At 45.6% G+C, this 25,342-nt stretch overlaps 1 protein-coding gene across 5 annotated transcripts in view; it reads left to right on the top strand.

Annotated features, from left to right (window-relative positions):
- Nucleotides 1–20,621, top strand: part of MAST2 (microtubule associated serine/threonine kinase 2) — a 161,275-nt gene extending 140,654 nt beyond the window's left edge. For all 5 annotated transcript variants that reach the window (XM_040705378.2, XM_046944860.1, XM_046944861.1 and 2 more), the window contains 12 exons: nt 205–370; nt 1,062–1,163; nt 2,941–3,063; nt 4,379–4,488; nt 6,954–7,108; nt 8,132–8,424; nt 10,761–10,976; nt 12,333–12,559; nt 13,954–14,076; nt 15,598–15,734; nt 15,842–16,029; nt 16,670–20,621. In XM_040705378.2, coding sequence (XP_040561312.1) covers nt 205–370; nt 1,062–1,163; nt 2,941–3,063; nt 4,379–4,488; nt 6,954–7,108; nt 8,132–8,424; nt 10,761–10,976; nt 12,333–12,559; nt 13,954–14,076; nt 15,598–15,734; nt 15,842–16,029; nt 16,670–18,732 — 3,903 coding nt within the window. In that variant the 3' untranslated portion in view covers nt 18,733–20,621. The remainder of the gene's footprint in view (nt 1–204; nt 371–1,061; nt 1,164–2,940; nt 3,064–4,378; nt 4,489–6,953; nt 7,109–8,131; nt 8,425–10,760; nt 10,977–12,332; nt 12,560–13,953; nt 14,077–15,597; nt 15,735–15,841; nt 16,030–16,669) is intronic.
- The last annotated feature ends 4,721 nt before the right edge of the window (nt 20,622–25,342 follow it).

A 25,342-nucleotide genomic window follows, 5' to 3' on the forward strand; every position in this document is an offset into this window, starting at 1 on the left:
TATCACCATGCTGTGTTGCTAATTCTGCATCTGTGGAACTAAATTCTGCTAATGCAGAGAAGTGGGAGTTCTGTCAAAATTCAGTCCCTGGTACATACAGTCATACCAGTCGCAATCCGTCAAGCAGATAGACATATACAGACAGAATATGATTTGAATTTGGCAATCTGTAGGCTGATTGCTTTCTTCTGTGTTTCTCTTGAGGTCTGTGGAACTCCAGAGTACATTGCCCCAGAAGTGATCCTACGGCAGGGCTATGGGAAGCCGGTGGACTGGTGGGCCATGGGAGTCATCCTGTATGAGTTTCTGGTTGGCTGCGTTCCTTTCTTTGGTGACACACCTGAGGAGCTGTTTGGACAAGTGATCAGTGGTATGTTTCTGTTCTGCTCCTGTTCTGCTGCGAAGTAAATCCTTGCAAATATTGAGGTTCAGTAGTTTGCTCAGGAAGGACTAGAGGTAAAGCAAAGGCTTTTTAATTTGCAAGCATTTTTGATTCCAGCTATTGAAAATTGTCGAGTACTATCTAGCTAAGTAGTTCAGTCATTTCTCAATGAATATGCCACTGAAAACATTTCCTATAGGGAATGCTTTCTGAAACAGTATGTCTTTAACACACTTGGCAAATGTCCTTTGTAAAAAGCAAATTTCAATGAAGAAATAAACTTAATGTATGAAATGCTTACCTGTGAATTGTTCGCTCTGTTCCAAGTCTAACTAGTGTGGAACGTGTGGGCATGAGATACAGCCACAGTATTGTCAGTGTCATTGTTTATGGATTGTCATGGAAGTCCCATTTCATACTTTATTAATAGAGTTCTTAATGCTTTTTTTTCCTCCACAAGCAGTGCTTGGATTGACAGCAGCTCTAGCTGAGGCTGGATTTTATGCATTTTGGAAAATGTCAATGCTTGAATTATGTTAAGTATGCAAGCTGCTGAATTCAAGGTATTTGCAATTCTGGGGAAGTACTGAGCACTGCATTTTACGGTGTAGGAATGTGAATGGTTATTCAAATTGGTCGTGAAGCAGGTAGAAAATGTCAAGTCTTTTTTTGTCCCCAGATGAAATTGCCTGGCCAGAAGGTGATGATGCACTGCCACCAGATGCCCAGGACCTCATTTCTAAGCTCCTCCGCCAAAATCCTCTGGAAAGAATGGGAACAGGTAGGGACCTAGCATATAGGGCAAAAAAAAAACCTAACCAGAAGCATGAAAAGAAGCTGCTGTGGCTGTGAGGCACACCAATCCATGTTGAAAAATGCTGGTATAGAGCTGGGGAAAGGTTTATTCTGGATTTGATGAAGCTCTGAAAAGTAGTGTGCACACAGTTCAGACAGACTGCCCAGAGAAGTGTGGTGCCCCATCCCTGGAGGTGCCCAAGGCTGGGCTGGATGGTGCCCTGGGCAGCCTCATCTGGTGGGGGCAGCCAGCCCAAGGCAGGGGGTTGGAGCTCTATGATCATTAAGGTCCCCTCCAACCCAACTTTTCTATGATTCTAAGAAATGTTACCGTCTTGCCTGGAAAACAAGGAAAAGGCACCATCAGGTTTGCAACGTAACTTCTCAAATCTCTGCTGTTCTAGTTAAGGCTTGAGGATTTTGCCTCGATTTGAGCAGCACATAATCAGATTTCTTTGCAATTCTTTCGACTGGGGGCTTAATCCCCTACACTGAAGTGAACTCATGGGTGTAATAAAATAAATGAAAACTTCTGTGTTCTTAGAGAGCTGTACCAGAGAATCCTCCAAACATACGACAAAGTCTGATAATCTGTTTGGCAAAGTCAGATACGTATGTTAATCTTTTTGTATTATAATATCAGATTTAAAGTTTTACAAGCCAGTGCTTCTCATTTCCTGGTAGTAAAGAAATATCAACAAACTTTAACAGCCCTCTTGTTTTAAAATCATTTGTCCAACATGGTGGCTTTGCAGGGCAGGTTGTCTGTTTCATAGACTGATATAATTTTGGGTTTTTGATTGGAAACCACAGTTTAAGGATAAAACAAAACCAAAATGTATAGCAATTACAAAAGGCATGTATTCGGCAGACCTAACGCATGTGCATATGAGGGTGATGAATAGGTCATGAATTAATAATATAATCAGATGATTTTCACATGTTGTTTTCTACTTCAAATCCATGTACTTGAAAGGTGTTTCTGTCATAGAAAAGATGTAGAGTTTCTTGCCTTACAAAAAGAGTTGATGGACTGATTTTCTGATTTCTTATATACCTGTAATGCTGAGATTGCTGTTCCACTTGGCATCTCTTACTGCCACTGGCACTCAGTAAACCTTTCATCTCCTTTCCCCTGCTATTCTCTTTTTAAAAAAGACAGTGGCATCTTTTATGAATATTAATTTCATCTGGAAAAAAAAATAAGCCCACATGCTAGCAGGCAGATAATCCTTCTTAGTTTTTCCTTTTGTGTACTCACGAGGTTAATAACTCAGAAGATTGTGGTTAAAAGATACTAATTCAGGAAGATATGTAAGCCCCTGCCTTGATTTAAGCAAATGGATGAATTTATTTGTGGAAGTGGAGCCACTCACATGCTAAGTACCTTTTAGTTTGTTCTTTTTATTTAGCTATGAACAAGGTGGTATTTAGAGTTTGGAAAATTTAAATTAAGATGTTAATTAGTTCTTAATCTTGCAATTTGCTGTAGAACGTAATAGCAGATGCTGTCTTCCAGCCAGTTTAGTCATGTGTTGTCATTAAATATGAAGAGGAGGCAGGAAGGGGGAAATCTCATTCAGATTTTACCCTGTATAACCACTTTGGTAAAAGGATGAGTTGTTTCTCAAAATTCCTGGAAAAAAGCATGACTTAAATGTACTCAGGTACATTCTTGTAGACTCTTGATATTTCTAGGGTTTGTTTTTCTTGCTATGCAAATGCTGAAAGAAATACTGTGCAATAAAAGACTCCTCTTTCAGGTAGTGCCTTTGAAGTGAAACAGCATCGGTTCTTTAAGGATTTGGACTGGAATGGATTACTTCGGCAGAAAGCTGAATTCATCCCCCAGTTGGAGTCCGAGGATGACACAAGCTATTTTGACAGTAAGACTGAAGATTAGGCATAAACTGCATCATACTTTTTGTGCCTACTTCATTTCTGAAATTGTCAAAGATAAGTCATTGTTAGAAATTGAATGGAGCGCTGGATGGAAATTACTTCAGAAAGTTTCTGTAGAATGCCAAGTAAGGCTTCTTTGAAAACAGATGAGTTTTAAATGAAAAGACGTTGCTGTTGAAGTCGATTGGCCTTTCAGTGGTGCCTGTGAACTTGCCAGCTGTGGCCCAGCAGCGAGATGCTGTATTTGTTGTCCTCGGTTTATCGCAATACTTCCAAAGCATTTGGTGTATCCAACTTCCCCGAGTTCTTGAGCGGTATTATTTTTCCCTATCAACTGTTTTCAGCTAAACCAGCAAATGAACACAACCCAGTTAGTTGGAGAGGCTTTTAGGCTAGGGGTACAGGTAGATGAGGGGGCCTGCTCAGCAGGTTATCAGGATGACTTTGATGCAAGCACTGTAGAAAGACCGCGAGTCTCACATCAAGAAGTATCTCACACAGATAAAGGCTGGCATTGCTGTTATAAACTCTAATGCAGAAAATTTTAGAATTTATAAAAGTAGCTTTCTGGCTGATACAGTGCAGTAAATTTGGCTCGGTACAGCTATCAGCTTTCTGTAGCCAAACTTATTAACGTCCCCCTCTGCAAAATCTAATGTGGCTGGCTTAGAATTACAGTGCTGCAAATCTCATAGCACAAAATCTCTTTGGAGGCAGTTTAGATTTTTTGCATTAAAAATAGCTTTGCATATTGGCTGCTTGCCCATTTTCTTTCATAAAATCTAATCCTTTTCTAGTTCTGGAAGGGAGGAGAGGAAATATTTTGAGGGGTAAATATTTTTATTTTTTAAAGAAGGCTTGCATCTATGTATGCAGGGTAGGCTTCTTGCAATCATAAAGCTGTTGATTGGAAATTGGGGCAATGAATTATTTCCTTGTTTCTTTCCATAGGATTGCATGCCTTAGGGAAGAAATATTCTTACTACAAAGGGTCTGCAGGATTAGACACACAGAGAATTCGTGCTGAGTATCAGCATTTTGAGCATAATATAGCTGATGATATAAGATAAATTCAGTAGGAAGGAGGTATTCTTCGCTGCTAGTTGTACAGGATGAGCAAAACTGCCTGAGTATGTTTCATTGTTATAGAGAATACACATCATGGCATATGAACACTTAAAGTTCTTTGTAAGTAGACAAGTAGGAATAGATGCAAAGGCCGTTCTGGGGTAAGCACACATTGCTTGAGGTAAATCAATACTCCATGCACTGATGGAATCTGCCATGTCTGTTTCACAGCCCGTTCTGAACGGTACCAACACCTGGATTCAGAAGAGGAGGAGGACACTAATGATGATGATCATGTGGAAATTCGGCAGTTTTCCTCGTGCTCACCAAGGTTTAGCAAGGTAGGAGCGTGCTGCCTTCTAGAAAACACAAATCTAGAGAGGAACACTGTTTCAGAGGCTTTTTGGTGCTTCATATGAGGTAGATTTTAATCGTGCAGATGACATGTGGGAATCACACAGTGTTTAGTATTTGCTGAGGAAGGAAAGAACTCTGTATGTATGTGTTAGTTCTGGGGTAGTTTGTGGCCCGTTAGAAGGTGGGTGCAAGGCTAACTGGAGACTGACATTTTGTGTTTCTTAGTGTTTTGCTAATATGCAGGGTGTTGCAGAGGTCTGTTGTGTATCTGAGTGATGTTTTTACCAGTGACTTGGATGCTGGCATAGGGAGTGTCCAAAGCTTGTTTTGAACAGTGCTATTCTAAAAAGGGTATTCTAATAGGTGTCAAGGTGGTATTAGGATGAAAACTGGCATTTTGGAATAGTGGTCTAATATCGAAGGGATGCCATGCAGTAGGAGTAAATGCAAAGTTCTACACCTATGCTATTCACTGTTTTGAACAAAAGGTGAGGTGACAGTTTGTAAGAAAAGGATTGTGTGTTAAATATGCCAGGCTATTGAGGCAAAAAGCAGCTATTGTAAAGAAAGAATGTTTTCTGCAAGGCAAATGAAGTAATCCTTTCTGTGTGCTTAGTAGTAGGTGCAGCTTAGCTAGAGTGCTTTGTCCTGTTCTGGGAAATGTTCTCAAAAATAAATGTGGACCAGTAAAGAGAGTCCAGAGGGAAGCAAAAAGAATGATCCAAGGTCTACAAAGGATAAAACCTAATTTCCTAATATTTAAGTTCTAGAGTAAAGGGAGCATGTTATTCTTCCTGTTCTACCCAAAATAGGTATGGAAACATGGGTGCAAAGGAGTTGTGCGATAGATAGTAAGAAGAAGTTTCCAGTGTTGAAAATTAATTAAGCACTGGATTGCCTGGGGAGCTGCTAGAATTTCCATCACTGGTGGTTTTTAAGAACAGGTTGGAGAAACATCTGCCAGGTGATTAAAAGAGAGTGGTTCTGCTCTGAGGCAGAGGAATGGACAGGATGCCCCAAGGATGCTCCTTCTAGCCATGCTTTCTGGATTCAATATGCCTTACTCAGGCCTGTGCAGATCTCTCATTCTGTTTCAGATGATCTGAAACAAAAAAAAACCTGCTATTCCAGACATTTCAAAGTAGTACAACTCCACTATTAGCTTGGATAAAGCAGATTATGTCTGGGGAGAGGCAGAAGGGAGAACAAATGCTCTTTTAAGGCCAGCCTGCTCTACGAACAGTATTCCAACTTCTTGCAGAGAAGGAAGTAGGTGTTCTATTTAGGGACACTGAAAGATTTCAGTTCTTCATGACGGTTCCTCCAGGTTTTCGCCGTTGAAGTCAATTTTGAAGCACTATTTCATTCTTCTTTGTCTTCGGATGGGCTACAGTAGCTTAAGTAGCAGTTACCATTAATTTTATGGAGTTGCTCCTGATTTGCATGACCAAAAGTATGTTTAAAATTGGACCTGAGGATTAGTTGGGATTTTGAAAAAGTTCTCGTGAGCGTGTAAGAGTTTCCTTTTTTCTGTCTTTTCTCACCAGAAGTATTGTTCTTCTCTTAGAACGAAGCTTTTCTTTAGGGTTCAGTGTTTTTGCCACAAAGAGAAAAAGTTCACTTTTAATGAATTTATTTTAAGACCTGGAAAATTATACAGCATTTGTAATGTGGGAGGCATAAAAGGCTCATTATATTTTGAAATTCTTGTCTGACAATTCAGCCATATGATTTATTAATAGTTATCTTGTTGATGCTCTGAATTTTTAATAACATTATTTTCATTAATCTCTTCTTATGTAAATTAGGTCCACAGTCAAGTGTAGTTTTAAAAGGATGGATTTTTTTTTTGCTTAATCATTTAATTATTTAAAGACGGCTGTAAAACCAAGAAAGGCACTTTCATTAAGCTGTCAGCATTATAGTAGATTCCTTGAGGAGGGCAGGACTTTTTTGTTCTGAAAGAAGCTCGGGGCAATGCTGATAGACTGCTGATAATGAAATGGGGTCACGAGCGTGATGCCTATCACTGAATTGAATTTGTGTAGCAAGATTTCAAGATTCAGATGCCAGCCTTCCAGACTGGTGGAGTCTGCTTATGGAATTTTTCTCCATAGATTTGAGAGCTGCTATAAGCAAATATCAATTAGTTTCCATAAAAATCTTAGTGTTTCTGTGGTGTGGTGGGCTGCTCTCAGAGGACAGATGTTGTTGGGTGCCGTTGTAGAAAAGCATGTTTATTTAACGTTTCTGAAGGTTGCCTTTTTCCTTTTCTCCCTGGCACACTTTGAGTGTGTCACACCTGCACTGCATTATTTAGTCAGAGAGCATTGCCACGGTCATGCTTCCAGGGAATGCCTTCCATTTTGAGAAAAGGTTGTGCCCCTTGGACAGAAGAGGCCAGGCAAGTATGCTTTCCCTGTACAGAAGGCTCTTCTGCTATGTGTAGGTGTACAGCAGCATGGAACGCCTTTCCATCCATGAAGAGAGGAAAACTCCACCACCGACTAAACGGAGTCTGAGTGAAGAAAAGGATGACCGGCTGGACAGCCTGGGTGGCTTGAAAAGTCGGGACCGCAGCTGGGTGATTGGGTCCCCTGAAATGTAAGTCCTGCAGGACTCAGCACTTGGTTTCCTTGCATTATATGAGAAAGACTGACCTGTGCCAAAACTTTCTGTGTCCTCTGTCAGGTCAGCAATGCTTCACGTGATACATTTCCACAGGTGAAACCCAATGGGTGGAATAAATAGCTGAAAACAAATGTCCATATATATATCCATTTAAGTACTAATCTTTCCCAAATTTATAGCAAATACTTTAAGTGAATTTGAAGGAATTCCAACTTTCAGTAAAGCCTTCATTTGTGGAAATACTCATTACACTGGAGATGTACCAACAGCAGATTTTTCTTCAACATCAGTGAATCCACACTCTGTTCTTCTTCGTCATTTGTCACAAATTAGAGAAACCATTAGGACAGCCCAAAGTTTCCAAAGTTCAGAATACCCCCCCAAAAATCTTTTGTTCTAATAAAAAACATCAGGGAAATACACAAATGCCCAGAATTTGGATAGCCACCATGTTTCCAGCATCACTGAAATAATTGTCAAACTTGTCTTCAAAAAGGACTCATTTTGTACAACTGCTGTAAAGCTTTTACACTGAAATTTGGCATTGGAAAGATCATAAAATGTGGTTGTGATCTGGTCTGTATGACTCCATTCAAAAAACATTTTATAGATTATGCTTTTAACTGGTGTTCTTGAATCAGGCCTTCCTGGCTTTGAAAGAAAAATTAATGGAATACCATGAGGAACGTGGATGGTGATTGATATTTTGCAACTGTGAATTCTGTAATATTTGTTATCATATTTATTGCACTGTATTTTTCTTTGGTTTTATTCCTTGCTTTCTTAGAAGCTTGACAATGGAATATACTGGAAATCTAAACTCGGGTGATGCCCTCAAAGCTTTGCTATTTTAAGGCCCGATGGTGCAGCTCAGTCTCATAACTTCACCTTAAACTGGCTCCAGAGGTGTGAGCTGGGTCTGCGCACCCTTTTGTCCTTTAAAATTCATTATCCCACTGCTTTAACGGGGGGGCTCTGTCTTGTGTTCTCCCTCAGACTGCGTAAGCGCCTGTCTATGTCCGAATCCTCGCACACGGAGAGTGACTCCAGCCCACCCCTGACCGTCCGCCGGCGCTGCTCGGGGCTCCTCGACATGCCCCGTTTTGCCATCTCTGCTGAGGACGAGGGAGCCGTGCTCAAGAGGCCTCAGTCAGAGGGGATGCTGCTGTCAGCCGTTCAGTCACCAGTGCCCATTCCGGAGCAGCCCGTGGAGCACGAACTGCAGCTGGAGGGTGATGCTGGGCCCACCACCCCCTGCATGGCCGTCAGCAGCACCACGACGCTGACAAGTAGGTACCCTGTGTGATGGTGTCATGCTCTGCCAGAGTGCTGTGTTAGCTAACAGGTGCTAACTGGATGAAACTGGATTTAGGTGTTAGGTGAGGCGTATGTCTCATGCTACGGTGCAGTTGGTAGCCCTGCCTACCCCAGCAGGGGCTTGGAACTGCATGACCTTTGAGATCTCTTCCAACCCAAGCCATTCTATCCTAGTATAATTTCATGACTGTGCTTCCTTTTAATGTAACACCAGTCTAATCTCTTCAAAATTACATCTATTATTTGAGTCCTTCACTTAAAGATCTTCCCATGCTGAGATCCGTATGATCATTGCCTGCTTAAAACAACGTGGTGCATGAGTCAGAGCAGATGACTGCTGAGTTGGGGCTGGAGAAATATGGGTGTTTGGCCATACTGAGAGATCCCCACTTCCTATAATTATTTATCTGAAAGTTTTGAGTAGAGGCTTGAACTAGCGATAGCACAAGACCTGGTAACTTAAAGTTGCCCAAGGGAAGGTTCTAGTTGGATTTTAGGAATAATTTCTTCTCATAAAGAGCAGTGATGCAGTGGCACAGCTGCCCAGAGAGGTGATAGGATCACCATTCCTGGAGGTGTTCGAGACCTGTGGAGATGTGGCACTGAGGGACGTGGTCAGTGGGCATGGGGGGGATGAGTTGGGGTTGGACTGGGTGATCTTAGAGGTCTTTTCCAACCTCACTGATTCTGTGAAATTTGCTGGGGACGTGGGGTTTGCATGCTACTTGCTGTCTCAGCCAAATACACCTAAATTTAACCAAGTTGCAGGCTTAAAAAATGCCTCTTGCATAGGTAAAGTAGTATTACAAATCAGTACATGACTTCTCAGAAGCTTTGTCTTTCCTGGAGCCATTTCCCGGTGCTGGGCTGAACAGAACTTTGTGATGGTGCCCTGGAAGAAACCAGCTGCTGGGAGAGGCTGGGAGCGAGCAGGCAAAGAGATTGCAGATAGGTTGTAAAGGGAGGGGTGACTGAGCATGAAGTCAGAGTGGCAGCGGGACTAGGCAAGGACAAGCTGAGGGGCACTGGGAAGATGTGATGTTGGGTTGTTAGGAGGTGGAGAGACCTTAAAGCAGATATGCCTCCAGACTGGAGTGAGGCCCAAGATTCCGATTTCTCATTTTCCCTCTTCTGCAATCCAGTCTGTTAAAATTACTCCAGAGTTGTCCCATTTGTCTCTACAGCTCATCCTCCCAGAAGAGACCGTCACTTTCTCCATTAACTCATGTGAGAAGGTGTAGGGATGAAGGAAGTAACCCACCACATACTCGAATGACATTCTGAAACCCACTGTGACTCCCGTAGCGAAACCATGGGATAGGAACCTTAGCTTTCCAACTGTGGCTGTTAAATGTTGAACTGGCATTGGGTAGTCTTTGGGACTGGTGCTCTGAATTTTCCTTTCCGTGGTAATTTACTTAGTATGCAGAGCAGTGGTGCCCACTTAAAGAACAATGATCAATGTTTTGTTCTGTCCTCATTGTTCAAAATGTGCCCCTTAGGCTTTATTTATTGCACGCTGTTCAAAACTTGCTTTTGAAGACAGAATGATTAATTTCCCTTGTGAACTTGCAGCGATGCTCACCCCTTTAATTTCCGAGCACCTTGTAAGTTCTAATTAATGTCTTTTCACAGTGCCCCTTGAAGGTATCGGATGGGGAACTGAGGCACAGAGCTCATGTACACCCCCAGCATCTGCTGATGCTGCACGCCCAGGCTGATGTTCAAGATTACTTTGTGTTTTATATATAATTATTGAAGGTTAAGTAACTCAAGACTAAATTGCAGTGGTACACAGAAGGGGGCAAATTAAGGTTGTCTTTCCAACTCCATTTTTGCTTTCCCTGGCTTTTAGTACCTTCATATTCTCTTAAAGTGGCTTTTTTTATGTGTGAGCTCCAATAAAACCTGGTTCTGCTATTGCAGGCAGGTTTTAACTTAAGGATTGACGGCTTTTGCTGATTGTAAAAATGGAGCACTTTCCATAAACCTGTTTACATCTACGAACAATTCCATCCAAATGGCTTGCTTGCAGAACTGCAGCACGGATTTAGGATCCGTGTAACTCCGCCACTGAGCAACGTGATTTCGTTCGCAAGCTTTTTCAGCAGAACAGAAGCCTCTAATTTTCTGTGTTCGGAATAACACCATTTCTGTAAATAAAAATTCAAGCCCTGGGGTTTCTTCTTAGGAAAATTTACTCTTGGACTACATGTAAACATGACTTTGATTTAATGTATTTTGCCTGTAGGGGAATAGACTGTTAGGAATTCCCTGTGGTTCTAATCTGTTTTAATTTAAACTGTAGCTGGGAGCACTGCAGACTTCTCTGATCCACGCGCTCGCAGTAACAGCAACGAAGGCCCAGACTTCACCACTCCTAAAGCCATCAGCGACTTGGCAGTGCGGCGCGCACGGCACAGGTTGCTCTCTGGGGAATCGGGCGAGAAACGCACCTCGAGACCGGTCAATAAAGTCATTAAATCAGCATCCGCCACCGCCTTGTCTCTCATGATCCCCTCAGGTAAGAAGTTTTGGTGACTCACATAGTGAGCATTCAAGAGTTTGGTGGTGTAAATAACTCAGTGTAAGCTGATGTTGCTGTCCTGGCTCTCTCTCTACATAGAGCCATACCTTGATGATTCCTAACGCCAGGCACCAACTAATGGTGTACAGCGCTCCCACAGACCAGTCTGACAGCCCCCTCCCCCTATAAGGACTTTAGCCCTCTTTCTGGAGGATAAGGCTTTGCTGTGCCTGCCTTAGATTGAGAGACTGGGCTCCAGTGGGCCCGCTGTGCCAACGCAGCAGAGCCTGCTGGCAGAGCAGTGCCTGCCCATCTCGCTGGGAGCTGGAGGCAGCTACAGAAATGCTTCTGGGCACCTCGTGGTGGTGCACATTTCATTCCTTGTGGACTGAGCACCGATTGCTTTCTGAACCACAAACTCACGAAAATCTCTAAGATATGTGTTTAATCACCCAGCAAAAGTCCTTCCAAAGCTGTGCTCATCTGCCAGATAAATAATGTGCTGGGTAATTCTGCAGGTGTTTCTTAGTGAGTCTGAGATTACCCTCTACAGCTGCATTTAATAATCCTACCATTTGGGATTATTTTACTGATATTGACCAGCTTCACTCTGAAGCGAGCACTCTGTATTTGCTTTGTATTTTCGGAAGAGGATGTTGTTGTACTAGTGAGCAGCCAGGTGCTTTAGCCTGGCTAAGCCACATAAGTGGCACGCTGAAGCAGCTGAGCCACATAAGTGAGAATTCAGCTCCTCAGCTGAATTCTCAGCTGTTTGGGAAATGTACTCTGACATACACCTGTGATGTTGTTTTCTAGTAGCAAAGTCCTGCAATGGCTGCTTCGTAGAGCTAAGTATTTTTGCCCCTAAGAATTTAAAACACTACCAAACATTACCTGTATGTAGTTGTCATATTTTGTCATAACTGATTTTTCTTTTAAAACTACTGCTTTTGACTGATTGCAGCACCAATGTGTTATTTGCACCAAAAACTAGGAATGATCTGATCATTTTTGGAAAGGGGGGAAATAAATCATACCCTTGGGCTAGCGTATTCCAGCACTGAATCTTGAGTCAGTAACTATGATGGGTTGTAAATCCAGGAAACAGGAGAGGTAAATGCTGTGACCCAGCCGTAATTGTAGGCAAGCAAGGTACAGGTTACTAAACACGCTGTCTGGAAACTTCACTGGGTTTTGTATTTTGCAACATGAATTAGTTGAAGGTGCAGGAAAAGATCACCATCTCTAAGACCGTTGGGAGAGATGATTTCCTAGCTGTTCTCTAACACGAATTTTCTCTCTTTTGGAGGCCTGCTTTCCTAATTTTTGCACACCTTTGTGTCATCACTGTAGATCACCACACGTGTTCCCCATTGGCTAGTCCAATGTCACCTCATTCTCTATCCTCAAACCCATCTTCGAGGGACTCCTCACCCAGCCGCGACTTTTCTCCTGCTATCGCAAACCTGAAACCACCAATCATCATCCATCGGGCTGGAAAGAAATACGGTTTCACTCTGCGTGCCATTCGCGTCTATATGGGTGACAGTGATATCTACACTGTGCATCACATGGTCTGGGTATGTCTCTGCTTTTCTAAAGAGTGCCCTTGGGTCCGGAAACGTAGTTAGCTGGGAGCGTGGGATTTAGCTTTAGAAACTGCATTTTGCCACCCTGTTTTCTTTCTCCTTCCGTGGACCCAAAGTTATCATTTTTTGGGTGGGGGAAACCCTTTTGACTGTTGCGGGTTTCAAGCCCATCACAGAACCATAGCAACCTTTCTCCTTTCTTTCTCCCCTTGTTACATGTATTCACTTCCTTTCACCTGTAGCACATACTTTGAAGCGTGTTTCTATGTACATATAGTCTTTCTCTTTAGTGAGGTTGTTGCATGAGGGTGAGTTACAGCTAATTTGTTCAGACTTGCGTTAGCAATTGTAGCCTGCTTCGGATCAGCTCACTCTGCTGGGATTTTCCAAGCAGTCACTTGGAATTGATTACAAGCCTTGAAGCATCACTGCTGCTATGCTGACTGCCGAGGGATTTAGCTCTTGGCTTAGTTGCATGCTATGCTAAAAGGTCTGGTTTCTGTGTCTGTATCTATTTCTCCCCGTTACTGCTGGTACTTGATCTCTGTGTTCCTCTTTTGTTAACGTGTATGACTTCTAGGAATGACCTATTCCCTGAAATGGGGTGATTTGACTTTTGCAGTTAGAGAGAACAGAGTAAGGGTAAAGGTGGTTCGTCCTTTTCCTTGTATGTCTGTTCATTAGACAGTTCAGGCTTCATGTATTTGGTCATTGTTTAACACTCATTCTCAGCTAGAAAAATAATCTGAAGCTGCATTTTTCCCTTGCTCCTCTTGGCTGTCCTGGGAAAATGCTGAATTTACCAAGATTCTGACATTGTTTTGCTGTTAGGGGGAGAGTTGCAGAATTCTTGAGCATGAATGTCACCTCACTGTAAAGGTTTGCCTTTTTGAACTGTGATGGGGAAAGACAATGAGCTGGATAGGTCAGTAAAGGGTGGAAAGTGGAAAAAGACTCTCTGGGATTAAATGTAGTACAGGCAGCCTAAACACATGGCACAGTCCTATTTAAGTCTGTCAGCCTTGGATTCCAGCACGTATGTGGTAGTACGACGAAGAAATTGAAAAAGATTGAAGTCTTGCCTGAAAATCAAGAGTATCTAGTTAACATTCCTGAGTGCTGAAAATTTTGGGATTGAGTCTCTTGCTTTGGGAGGAGCTGGTCTCTTGATCAGGTTAACCATCCGGGCTGTCAGCTTTGGATCAGGAGAGACTGTCGGGAAGCTGGGGAGGGATGGAAGAGTGGGCTGTGCCAGTCAGTGGTTCCCTTTACCCTCCATTGAAGCAGCTAATGCAAAGGATGAGCTGGGTTGGCATTGCGTTTGATTTGGCCAGCAATCTTGTACATTCCTCTCCTCAAATCAGTCATCCCCTTCTCATTGCCAGCATGTGGAGGAAGGTGGTCCGGCGAACGAAGCAGGGCTGCGTGAAGGGGATCTGATAACCCACGTCAACGGAGAGCCAGTCCATGGGCTGGTGCACACTGAAGTGGTGGAGCTGATCCTGAAGGTAGGGACTCGGCACTGTTAGATAGTGGAAAATAAACAAGCTGTATTGTATGTATTTGCATATTACCTAAAACACTGTAGATATCTAATTGGCACTGTCTGAAATACAAATGTGTACACTGCACCTGGCCTTTGTTTTGCAAAAACTCTTTGCTGGAGCTTGATCCCCAAATCTCCAGGATTGACTGCGTATCGTTTAAGCTGAACTCAGGTATTCTCTTTGACATTAAGAACCTATCAAATGTTTCTGACAGCACTGGGGACAAAGGTTAATAACATTCAAGTGTACCTTTCCTCAACACTTTACTAAACAAGTACCTTAAAAAAATTCCAGTTTACTTCTATTTTTTTGCCTTTAGGCTGTGTTAATGTTATTAGCTCTTAATACTGCTTTCTCAAGGATTATTCCCAGTGGTATTTAAAAGCAGCTTTGTAACGGTTGGTCTTAAAATTATCCAGTTAAATGACTTGCTTTTTGATACCTCCTCTGGGCTGAATCCATTTATGGAAATAAAACCCAAAGTTTTGGACCGTTCCAAGAGACAGAATTCTTTGGGAGGAACAATCAGAATTTTTTTATTGTTATTTTTAAGAGTGAGATAAACCATGCTCTGCGCTGTAGCTTCAGCGTGATAGATGCCTGCTGTGCTCACACCTGCCTTTGGTCAGAGCACAGGGAATAGGATTGGTGACAGAATATCACTCTGTTCAACTTTCCAAGGATAACAAGTATTAAGCAATGGGAGAGGTCAGATGCTGTGTTCCCTCTGCTCTGGGAAGCTTTACCAGCTACCAGCTCGGATCTGATCTAATGATTTTTGAAAGCCTGACTAAAGAGGGCCCTCTCTCAGCAATTCCTTAATCAGTGATAAGTGGAAATGCAAAGGGGGAAATCATAGAATCATAGAATTGCTCAGGTTGGAAAAGACCTTCAAGATCATCAAGTCCAACCGCAACCTAAGCATACTACCCTAAATTTCAACCCTCTGCTAAATCATGTCCCTGAGCACCACATCCAAATGGTTTTTAAACACATCCAGGGATGGTGACTGAACCACCTCCCTGGGGAGCCTATTCCAGTGCTTAACAACCCTTTCTGTAAATAAGTTTTTCCTGATATCCAACCTAAACTTACCCTGGTGCACCTTACACATTTCCCCTCGTCCTGTCACCTGTCAGCAGTGAGAAGAGACCAGCCCTGCTCTCGCTGTAAGCACCTTTCAGATATTGGAAGAAAGCAATAAGGTCTCCCCTCAGCCTCCTTTTCCCCAGACTAAACAGCCCCAGTTCCTTCAGTCTCTCCTCATAGAGCATGTTCTCCAAGCCCTTCACAAGCCCTGTTGCCCTTCTTTGGACCTGCTCCAGCACCTCCATGTTCTTTCTGTACTGAGGTGCCCAAAATGGAGTTTGACAACAATTACAAAACAGCAGGCAGTAATGAAATGGCAGCCTACCTGCTTGGCCTGCAGATGCTCTTCAAAAAGCCAAGTTTTCAGCTGTGTTCATGTCTTGTTTCTGACAGAGTGGAAATAAAGTGTCCATCTCCACTACGCCATTTGAGAATACATCCATCAAAGTTGGGCCAGCTCGAAAAGCCAGCTACAAATCCAAGATGGCACGTAGGAACAAGAAGAGCAAAACTAAGGATGGTCAGGAAAGGTGTGTTGTGTTGGTTCTCCTTCTTTGGACACAGAATCAACCAAAATATGACAACAGAGGTAAATAAGTACTTAGGGCTTGTAAACAACTTTTAATATTTTCCACAGTAAGAAGAAGAGTTCTTTGCTGAGGAAGATCACTAAACAGGCATCACTGCTTCACACCAGCCGTAGTTTATCTTCACTGAACCGCTCTCTGTCTTCTGGAGAAAGTGTGCCTGGCTCTCCAACTCACAACCTGTCACCCCGGTCACCCACGCAGAGCTATAGATCCACTCCTGAGTCTGTACATTCAGGTAAAAGAAAACCCCACAAAACAAAACTCGGGGAAGAATTTTGCATTGATAAATTTTTGAAGTAAAATACCCAGCAGCAGGTAGCAAATCTGTTTCTGAAGTGAAATGACAGCTGTGATTACCTCAAGAATGGATGTGTTCTCGTTCTCTCAGTCATTCAAAAATGAAAATCCATACACTCTTTTAGAATTGCACTTGCTGACCTATAGCATCCTTTCACTTTGATGCAAACATGTATTGTAAATTGCAGTGTTTTTGTAGCCATTTGACCCATTTTCTCTATTATTTTGCAAAAAAAGGAAACAAATTGGTGTTCATATTTTGAGCCTATTGGCAGTGAAGAGATTTACATCACATGAATAGCATTGGAACATGTGGCTTATCTATTTAGAGGGTTTTTTTTTACAGAAAAACATTCTGATAGCATGTGGTTTTTTTTGTTATATTTTGGTGTTGTGACCATGGTGTGAATTTTCATTCAGAATCCATGGAATATTATCTCATAATGTTACTGCACTGCTCCATGATAACATGACTCTTCATCTTGACTTTGCACATCTTATTTTCAGTAACTTCTTTGAATGATCAGATACGAATTAATCTTTTGATCTTGTTTTGTTGGGTTTTTTTCTCTCTTAAGTTGGTGGCAATTCTTCCCAGAGCAGCTCTCCCAGTTCCAGTGTTCCCAATTCTCCAGCCAGCTCTGGGCACATCCGACCAAGTTCACTGCATGGACTGGCACCAAAGCTTCAAAGGCAGTACAGATCTCCAAGGCGTAAATCTGCAGGAAATATCCCTCTGTCACCACTAGCTCACACTCCATCACCAACACCACAGTCCACATCACCTCAGCGCTCCCCATCTCCTTTACCAGGACACTCGATTGGCAGCTCCAGTATTATTCAGTCTTTTCCAGTAAAACTACACTCCTCTCCACCACTGGTGAGACAGATTTCTCGCCCCAAAAGTGCTGAGCCCCCTCGATCTCCTTTGCTAAAGAGAGTGCAGTCAGCTGAGAAACTAGCTGCCTCACTGTCCTCTTCTGAGAAGAAGCTGGTGTCCTCACGGAAGCACAGCTTGGATATCTCTCACTCTGAGTTCAAGAAGGAGATGCTACAGAGGGATCCGAGTCTACAGAGCTTACAGGAATCTGTGAATGAAACAGTGGGTGGCAAACTCGGGCTAGCGGAAAAAGGGATGTTGCAGAAGCCGGGTTCCCGAAAGTTGGGTGCGATCCGACAGGACAGAGTGGAGAGAAGGGAGTCTCTGCAGAAGCAGGAGGCCATAAGAGAAGTAGATTCTTCTGAAGATGAAACAGATGATGGTTCGGAGGATAGTCAGGATGGAAGAAGACTGGACAAGCCCCCGGACAGCGGAGACCAAGGTTCAGATTCTTATAATGAGGATAACAAGTTTTCCTCTAAATTGGAAAGCAAGGATAGTATGGAAGATGATGCCTTTCTACCTGAAGATCCAAAAGGTACAGAAGATTTGCAGAAAGGGAACAGTCAACAAACTAAGGCTGTTTCTGACCTGCTGCAAGTTGGTGTGCACCCTTCCCCATCGGAGGTCCTCCCACAAACCCCTCCAGAAAATGTAGCTGGTTCAGAAAAACCATTCCTAAGGCCAGAAACCACTTCAGAGGAACATAAATTGGTAGAAAACAAAGCCTTTGAGCATTTTGGTCCAAAAGGCAAATCTTCTGAAGCAGTCAGAGATCTAGGGGGAACTACTAGTACTCAAAAACCAGTGGACTGCACAGAAAGTATAAAGTGCCCATCTGTCAAACTCCCTGAGCTTGTACAGGGTGATTCTGCAGGGGCCTCGTGCGGTAAACTTGACCTGAAAGACCCGCTGCTGTCAGAAATCAGTCAGAAAACCCAAGATCCCAAACCTCTGCTAGCACTTTCATCTTGCTGCACAGCAAGTGTGAGCTCTCCTTGCTCAGTAAGCCCTGCGGATCGTGCTGAGAAGGACCACAGGGGCACACTTCCATCTGCAGAACAAGACAGCTCCTCATTTCTTGACCCTGTAAGCGAAACACCTGAAAAAAGTCCCAGCTCATCCCAGGCAGACAGTGCTCCATCTGCCAGCAAAGCGAGCCAGAGCATGGCGGCAGGCACCGTGACCTCCACGCTGCTCGTCCCCTGCGCTATCGAGAGGGCACTCTCTGTGTCTCAGCTGGTGCCGCTGGCGCAGAGTGTTTTGGGCCCCTTAAAGCTCAGCATGGCTGGTTCTGGAGAGATGGAAAAGAGAAAGGATTTCCCCCATTTGGGTGCTTCGTGTAAAGAAGAAAGAGATGGGAAGCAAAAAAAGCAGGAAGCTTCACAAGCAGGAGTGTGCCAGGAGAAGGCCAAACCATCCAGTGCCGGTGGTTTGACCACGAGGAGTGCATCCTGCACGGAGTCACTGAGCTCAGCGAAACCCTGGGAGGCAACGTGTCCCATGGTGGCCAAGAAAGAGGCAATTTCCTGCAGCACTAAAGCATCGGAAGCACTGGGAGGTAGCAGCAAAGTGGCCCCAGCAAAGGAGCTGCCGCACGCTCTGAGACAAGCAGCTCTGAGAGCCTCTCCTGTGCCAGATGGCAGCACCAGGCCCTGCAAAGAGGGGACTCTCACGCCGGCGAGAGGCAAAGAGGTTGGAAGTCAGCTAAAAACACAAGACTTTCCCCTGTCACATGATGGTGCTGTGAAGAAAACATAGCAGCATCCCCGGTACACATGGACTGGAGCGTTCTGCATTCAAAATAGAGACTGCATGTTTGAATTTTGTAATATACACTAATATAAAATAGAACTTGTGTACATCTATTTTTGGGAGGGTTTTTTTCATACTGTTTTTTGTGTTTTTTCATCCTTGCTATTCTATTTTTGTACACAGTAATGCTTGCTGTTTGAGGTCTCTTTAGAACAGGGTATCGTTAAAGCAGGGCTAAAGAAACAGTTTGCTGGTTTTCCCCTCCTGCCCTTCTGTTTTGCCTTGTTGTGCTCTTCCTTCCAATTCTGCGGTGAAGTCCCCAAAATTCTGAACACACAAAAAGGCAGCTTACTTCGAAAATCTCCTGCTTTTCAGTTTTCCCTTTCAAATTCCATTGACGTTCCCAGGCACTGAATTTTTTCTTTGGATTTACAGTCTGGTTTTCTTCAACAAGGAGAAGAAAATACAATCTGGTCCGTAAGTTACTCCAGAGCAAGAAATCCTCTCCAGCACAAGTAAGACCTCCATCACTGTGTGCATACACTCATCCTAAGAGGGTATGGAGGCAAGGGATGGAGGAGCTGGACAGAGAGGTAGCTCTATCTTCTCTTTAAACCAAGTGAAAGTGTTTTATTCTTCATTTTTTTCCCTGATGGAATTATCAGAGAGAAACCTGTAAGCTGTTTTGGAGGGGAGATCGTTTTTATTCATCCTTTATAGGACACGTGGCAACTTCTCCTTGTTTTTAAAATTTTAGTGATGTTTCATCATTTTTCATTCTCTGCCTTGGATTTATACCTTGCCCTGCCTCAGAAGAGGGACCCCCAGGACAGGGCTGCCTCATTGGCTGATTTTAAAGTAGGGAAGTTTGTAGACCACTGTGTCTCGGGCAAAAGTATCTCAATGATAAATGACCTTTCAAGACTCTTCCTTCTCTGGATGAGTCTCCATAGATTGGGATTTAAGGTGTGCCTTGCCATTTCTGAATTGGGGCATAGGAAAGTTGCAGAGTTTTCCAAATCTGCCCATTTTAAAAAGAAAGAAACTACAAAGAGTTCTGATTCCTTGGGTTCTGTGGACAAGCTGCAAGCAAGACTTCAAGACACATGTGATACGTTCAGATTTCAGCTTCGATAGCTAGATCATTTCCACTTGGTTCCATTAAGCATCACTCTTGGCCCTTAGGTTTAGGCATTGCTTTGCTTTAAGCGTGACCGACTCTGGATAACAGTGCTCTTTGCTGAGGATTAGATCCATAATTATACACCAGTAATGTGGACGTTGACACCTACAGCACTGTAAGCCATTTCCTCATCCAATTCAAGGTTACTGTCAATGAACACTCCCGTCATTTGTCCCAGATTGTGCTCAGCTTTTACCCTAGTTGTGTCTGAGTGTATCTCTGCGGATCTAGCACCCTGCTCACTGCCTTTCTCTGCTAGAAGCTGAACGACTGTGCAACAGTATTTCAAGCTAAAGCCAGCACCTCGCGGTGCTGACTTGGTCATGCGCTGCCTTCTTCCCTGTCTCGGCCTTTTCTGAGCTTGAAGTTTTGATTCACTTTCCCTAAATGTAAATATGTTTTTATATGGGAATGTATTTTCTCCATCTCTTTCAACTTGATTTCAGCCCAATCCACAAAACTCTGAAATCTTGCCCTGCTTCTTTCTGCGTAACTGTATTTTTCCCATCATATATGAGATTTTGGCTGCTTGGATTTCATTTCTGGACCAACTTTTGGTTTGGTTTGAGTTGTGTTTTTGTTTTTTTTTTTAAACATCTTTAAATGAGTGTTTACTCTGTGTGTCTGTGTGAACATGTATGGTGTTGTTAATACACTAGCCAAAGCCTCAGAGCTCCCACATAACACGTGAATAAATCTTGCTGTGACAGTATTGAGAGCAGGGCCTGTTCTGTCTGTTGGCTCTTTTTGGTAGGCTGCTCATGTGCTCTTGGTTACCAATTAGAAGGGAAAGGCAAACTCCTCTTGCAACCAGGGAGCTTTACGACTTGGGTTGTTCCAAGCACCCAGCCTGGGCCCTGAGCTGGCATAGCTTAAATGGGCGAAAAAGCAGCTGAAAAATGCATCTGCTGGGCTGTGTCAGCCTGAGCAGGTCTGAGGTGGCCGTGGAAGGCCCAAGCTGTGCTTGCTGCTGTCTTCTACTCCGCAGCTCCAGCGCCCAATGGCACAGTTACCCTTTCTTAGGCATCATAAAAGGGATGAACCGCTTTGGTGTCACAGCTGTTGCTGCTTTAGCCCAAACCAGCCAAAGAGGAGGTGAGGTGTGCGTTTAGCCACCTTGTTTGTGACTGTGGTACAGAGTGATCGATGCAATGGAAGAGCCAAAGCCATCCTGGTGACAGCCGGGTCCCTGCTCCCTGCCCACCCTGTGGCTCCACTCGGTGCAGCATTGGTTCAGTTTACATTGGGGCACCTTAGCACAAAAGTTAGGGTAAAAAGATACTTCCTCTGAAACCGTGACGGAAAAGTAGGCGGAGACAGCAAGATTTATTCCTTGCTAATTGCTTAAATACCTTCTCAGACTGCAAAATTCCCGTGCTGCGGAGGGAAGGAGAGGCGCAGCGCCCTGAGATGCACAGCAGCACGGGGTTGGCCACGAGGGAGGTGGCAGAGTGTGAGCGCAGCGTGGTGTCCGAGCCCTGCGGACGGCCGTCGAGATCCGATCTTTCCCAGTTAATTTTCCCATTTGTTTGGTGGGTTTGGGTGTTTCCTGCCTCGTTGGCTGTGGGACTGTGGCGCAGGAGCTGCTCCCGGCCGGCACGTCAGTGTTACTCTTCCCTTTGTCTCTTACTGTTGCAAACCAAGAGGAATGGATGGTATTTATTGTATATATTAGACATTAGCATTGTCACGGCCACTCCTTGGTCTGAATGTTGGAGGCCTTTGGCTGCTCATATCGCTGCGGGACGGGGTGGGATGACCGTGGTTTGGCTGCCACACTTTTGCATTAAGGTGTGATTTGGAGTGTTTAATTCTTTTGTTCTGAAGAGGGGAAGATAAAGCCTTTCTCTGGTTTTCTCTTGCTGGCCGTGAAGGATAATGCTGTACTTCTGGTGGGAGGTTGGACAGCAGTGTGTGTGTGCGTTGTGTTGGTACCATATCAGGTGGCTGTGGGAGCACCCCGGGTGGGCCCCGCCGCGCCGCCTCGCTCAGCACTTAGATAAGAGGAAGCGTGGAATCTCTGTGTTCTTAGAAACTTGAACAATTGCCACATAATAGCGGTGCAATAATTTTTATTCATGTTGTACCTGCATGTCGATGTTCAAATCCTCCTCCGAAATAAATTTTTTTTTTTTTTACATAAATTCGAAGTTGCGTTGCTCTCTTATTTCCTCACCCTGCAGAGCTGTGTGTGCCGTGGCACAGGGCTTAGACTGTGTTGGGTTGAGTTGAGTTGAGCTGTTTTGGGTTGGGTTGAGCTGGGCTGTGTTGGGTTGAGTTGGCTTGACCTAATGGAGCCAAATGCGGACAGTGAGGGCTGTGAGAGCTGGGCTGCCCCCAGTGCCACCTCTGCAGTGGTGATGGTGGATGGGGACAGGGCTCAGGCACGTCCTCACGTCCCCGGCCCTGGAAACCCCTGGGGCTGCCCACAGCCGCCCCCTCCTTCATCCCGTGCCAGCGGGCTTTGGATTTGAAACACTGATTAGGACTGACCTCATATTCCAGAGCTTACTTTGCAGTCGCTAATGAAGGATTAAGAATGTTAAGCTAATTAGCAATCAGCAAACGAGGGCTCAGTCGGTGTTCTCAGCTGGGTGCGCTGTCAATGAAGCGGTCACCGGGTGGTGGGCACAAACCGCTCCCAGGGGCTGGTGACACTGCCGGGGTGACGGAGCTCACTGCTGCCACAGCGGAGCCAGGACTGTAAAGTAAAGAGGAATGTGGTATTTTCCACCTGAATTCCTCTGGAATCAGCTCCACCCCAGTGCCCGTATGGCTCTGAGGCTGCGGTTGATGGGAAGCTCTGAGCCGGGGCTGGGGCTGCCCTCGGGATTTGTTGCTCGCTGCCATCCCCATGCTCTGCTTTGTGCCACTGTGCTGTGCTCATGGCCTGGATGGGCTGCTCTGGACAGGCAAAGGGATATAACTGTGTGAAATGTGGAGATAATGGGCTCAGATCCACCCTGCTGCCATCAGCCGTGGTGACAGCCCCGTTGTCACATCTCTCTGCCCATTAATCCCTGAGCTGCGCCTGTGTCAGCAGCTGCCCTGAACCTCCTCCTGCTGAGCTCAGCCGTGGGGCATCCCCGCTGCTGGTGGGGATTTGGGATCTGCTTTGGGGTCTGATTGCTCCTGGGGATGTCAGTAGGATCAGGCCCTGAGCCACAGCCCTGCCTCTGCTCTCACTGTGAGGTAGGTGTGGATACGATGGGTGCTGGCACCCATCCTTACTCTTGTATCAGCCTACGTAGGGATGAGCCGCTCACTCCTCCCTGGGGAACGCCACCTGGTGAGGAGCACCCCGTGCTCCATAGGCACCAACCCTTTCCTTTGGGGAAAAGCCCCTGGATGCTCACTGGGCCCTGCACATTTTTTCAGCAGCTGCAAGGGGGTCCCATCCAAAGCCAACATCCGCCGGGCCAGGAGGAGGAGGAGGAGGAGGAGGAGGAGGGGGCTGATCCTCAGCTGCCGGCTTGCTCCAGACGCTGACTCTCTTTCTCCACGTCCCCTCCCATTCCCGCTGGCAGCGGTGCAGCCGTGCTTCCTGCCGGAAAATATTCGGGATGTGGGCAGAGGGCTTTGCCCTGCGGGGGGTCCCATATGCACCCCACGCTGTATGGGTGGGTTTGGGGTGACGGCAGTTGGAGCCTTTGGGGCGAAAGCGCTGCACAGCCCCGTGGGCTTTGAGTGCCCACAGCCCCCATGGGGGATCTGGCTGTGATCCCAGCGGTGAGAAATTCCTCCTAGGAATTACAGGCGTGAAGGAAAATTACGCCTTGAAGGAGGAAGAAAAAAAAAAAATAAGTGTGACACAGTGAGAGAAGAAAACAGCCCCAGCCCCGCGATCAAAGCCCCGCGCAGCTGGAAGCGCTCGGGCAGGAATATTCCCGGGTGTGTTTGCCCAGCGGCAGTGAAAGGCCGCTTTGTTCCCAGCCTCAGCCTCTCCTTCGCCCCCATGGGATCGGTGCTCCGGGGCCGACATCGCCGCCGGGTGCCGCAGGTGTGGGGTGCTGCTCACAGCGATGCTTCGGTCCCCGCAGCCGACCCCGCAGGACGTTGTGTCCCAGTGCCCTGCTGTCCCTGTTCGCCCCCTCTTCCTCACCTCCATTTTCCTGTCTGCTCATCTCTTCCCAAACTTCAGGCCAAAGTTGTGTGCTTTTTTAGGTATTTTTTTTTTTTAAGAGCTATTTTTGTCGCCTGTTTCACGAGATGCACCACTCCACGGAAGAGGAATTTCCCTCTGATAGCTTCTTCCAGGCATAGGGGTGAATGGGCTCTGCTTTGCTGGGACAGCTGGGTCTGGACAAAGGTCCCTCTGGCCAAATCCTGGGGAGCTGGGATCCTGCATCCTCCAAGTCCCACACCCCAAGGTCCCAAATCTCCTGGATCCTGCATCCTCCAGGTGCCATACCCCGAGTCCCACCTCCGGGTCCCCCATCCCCAGCTCTGGCGCCCAGGGCACAGGGACTCTCAGGCCAAACTCCAGCCCTCCAGCATCTCCCACGGGGTCAACTGAAGTCCCCCCCCAGCCCCTAAGGCATTCCCTCTGCCGGTTTTGGGCTGGGAAGGTTGGCTCTGGCCGAGTCCCAGCCCGGAAATCTCAGCCGGGCTTTGGCTCAGTGTGGTGGGGAAGGCTGCCGAGAACAGACCGGCCCTGTGCAAAAATGGGAACTGTGTTGCTGATGAAAAGTGCTTTCTTTGGGTAGGATGTTTGTGTTTCCCTTGGCTCGGCAGCGGCAGGAGTGTGCACAGCACCTGCCCGGGGCAGCGGGGCTCTGCTTGCTGCACACCACAGCCCCTCAAGCTGTTAAGAGTGGGAAGAGGTGGGGTAAGAGCCCTGGTGCTCCCCATCCCTCTCCTGATCCCTTTCTGCTTGGTTCTGTTTGCAGCAGCCCCAGGGAGAAAACTGGGAACAAGGGCTGGGCTTGGCCCTGCTGACTGGGAGTGGTGTGAAGCTGGGGGCTCGGGTCCTCAATTCCTTACGTCCATATTTCCATTCCAGCTGTGTGTGAGGGTGTTTGTGATGCCCGCTGTGCGCCGCTCCCATGCCACGCGTGGGCTCCAGGCTCGGCACCAGCCCTGCCTTCTGGTCCCTGGCCCTGAGCTGAGTGAGAGCATAGGGGGAGCACGGAGCAGCTCGGTTGTGGCAACAAACAGTGGCTTTCAAAGCGAACCCTGATGGTTTGAGCTTAACTCCAATGGGCTGAACCAAATCCTGACGGTTTGAACCAAATCCTGGAGGTCTGAGCCAAATCCCAGTATTTGTATCAGGCTGTTGGCTGCAGGAGGGCCGTCTATTGACATATTTGTTTTCACCCTTCTTTCCCCCATAGGGAAGAGCCTTGCCATTAATCTGTCACTGCGCTGGTCCCAACCCTAGGGGACATCCTGTGTCAGCATCCTGTGGCCATCTGTCTGGCCATCTGTCCGTCT

This window comes from Gallus gallus, chromosome 8, assembly GCF_016699485.2.
Source record: "Gallus gallus isolate bGalGal1 chromosome 8, bGalGal1.mat.broiler.GRCg7b, whole genome shotgun sequence".
Lineage (NCBI taxonomy): Eukaryota > Metazoa > Chordata > Aves > Galliformes > Phasianidae > Gallus > Gallus gallus.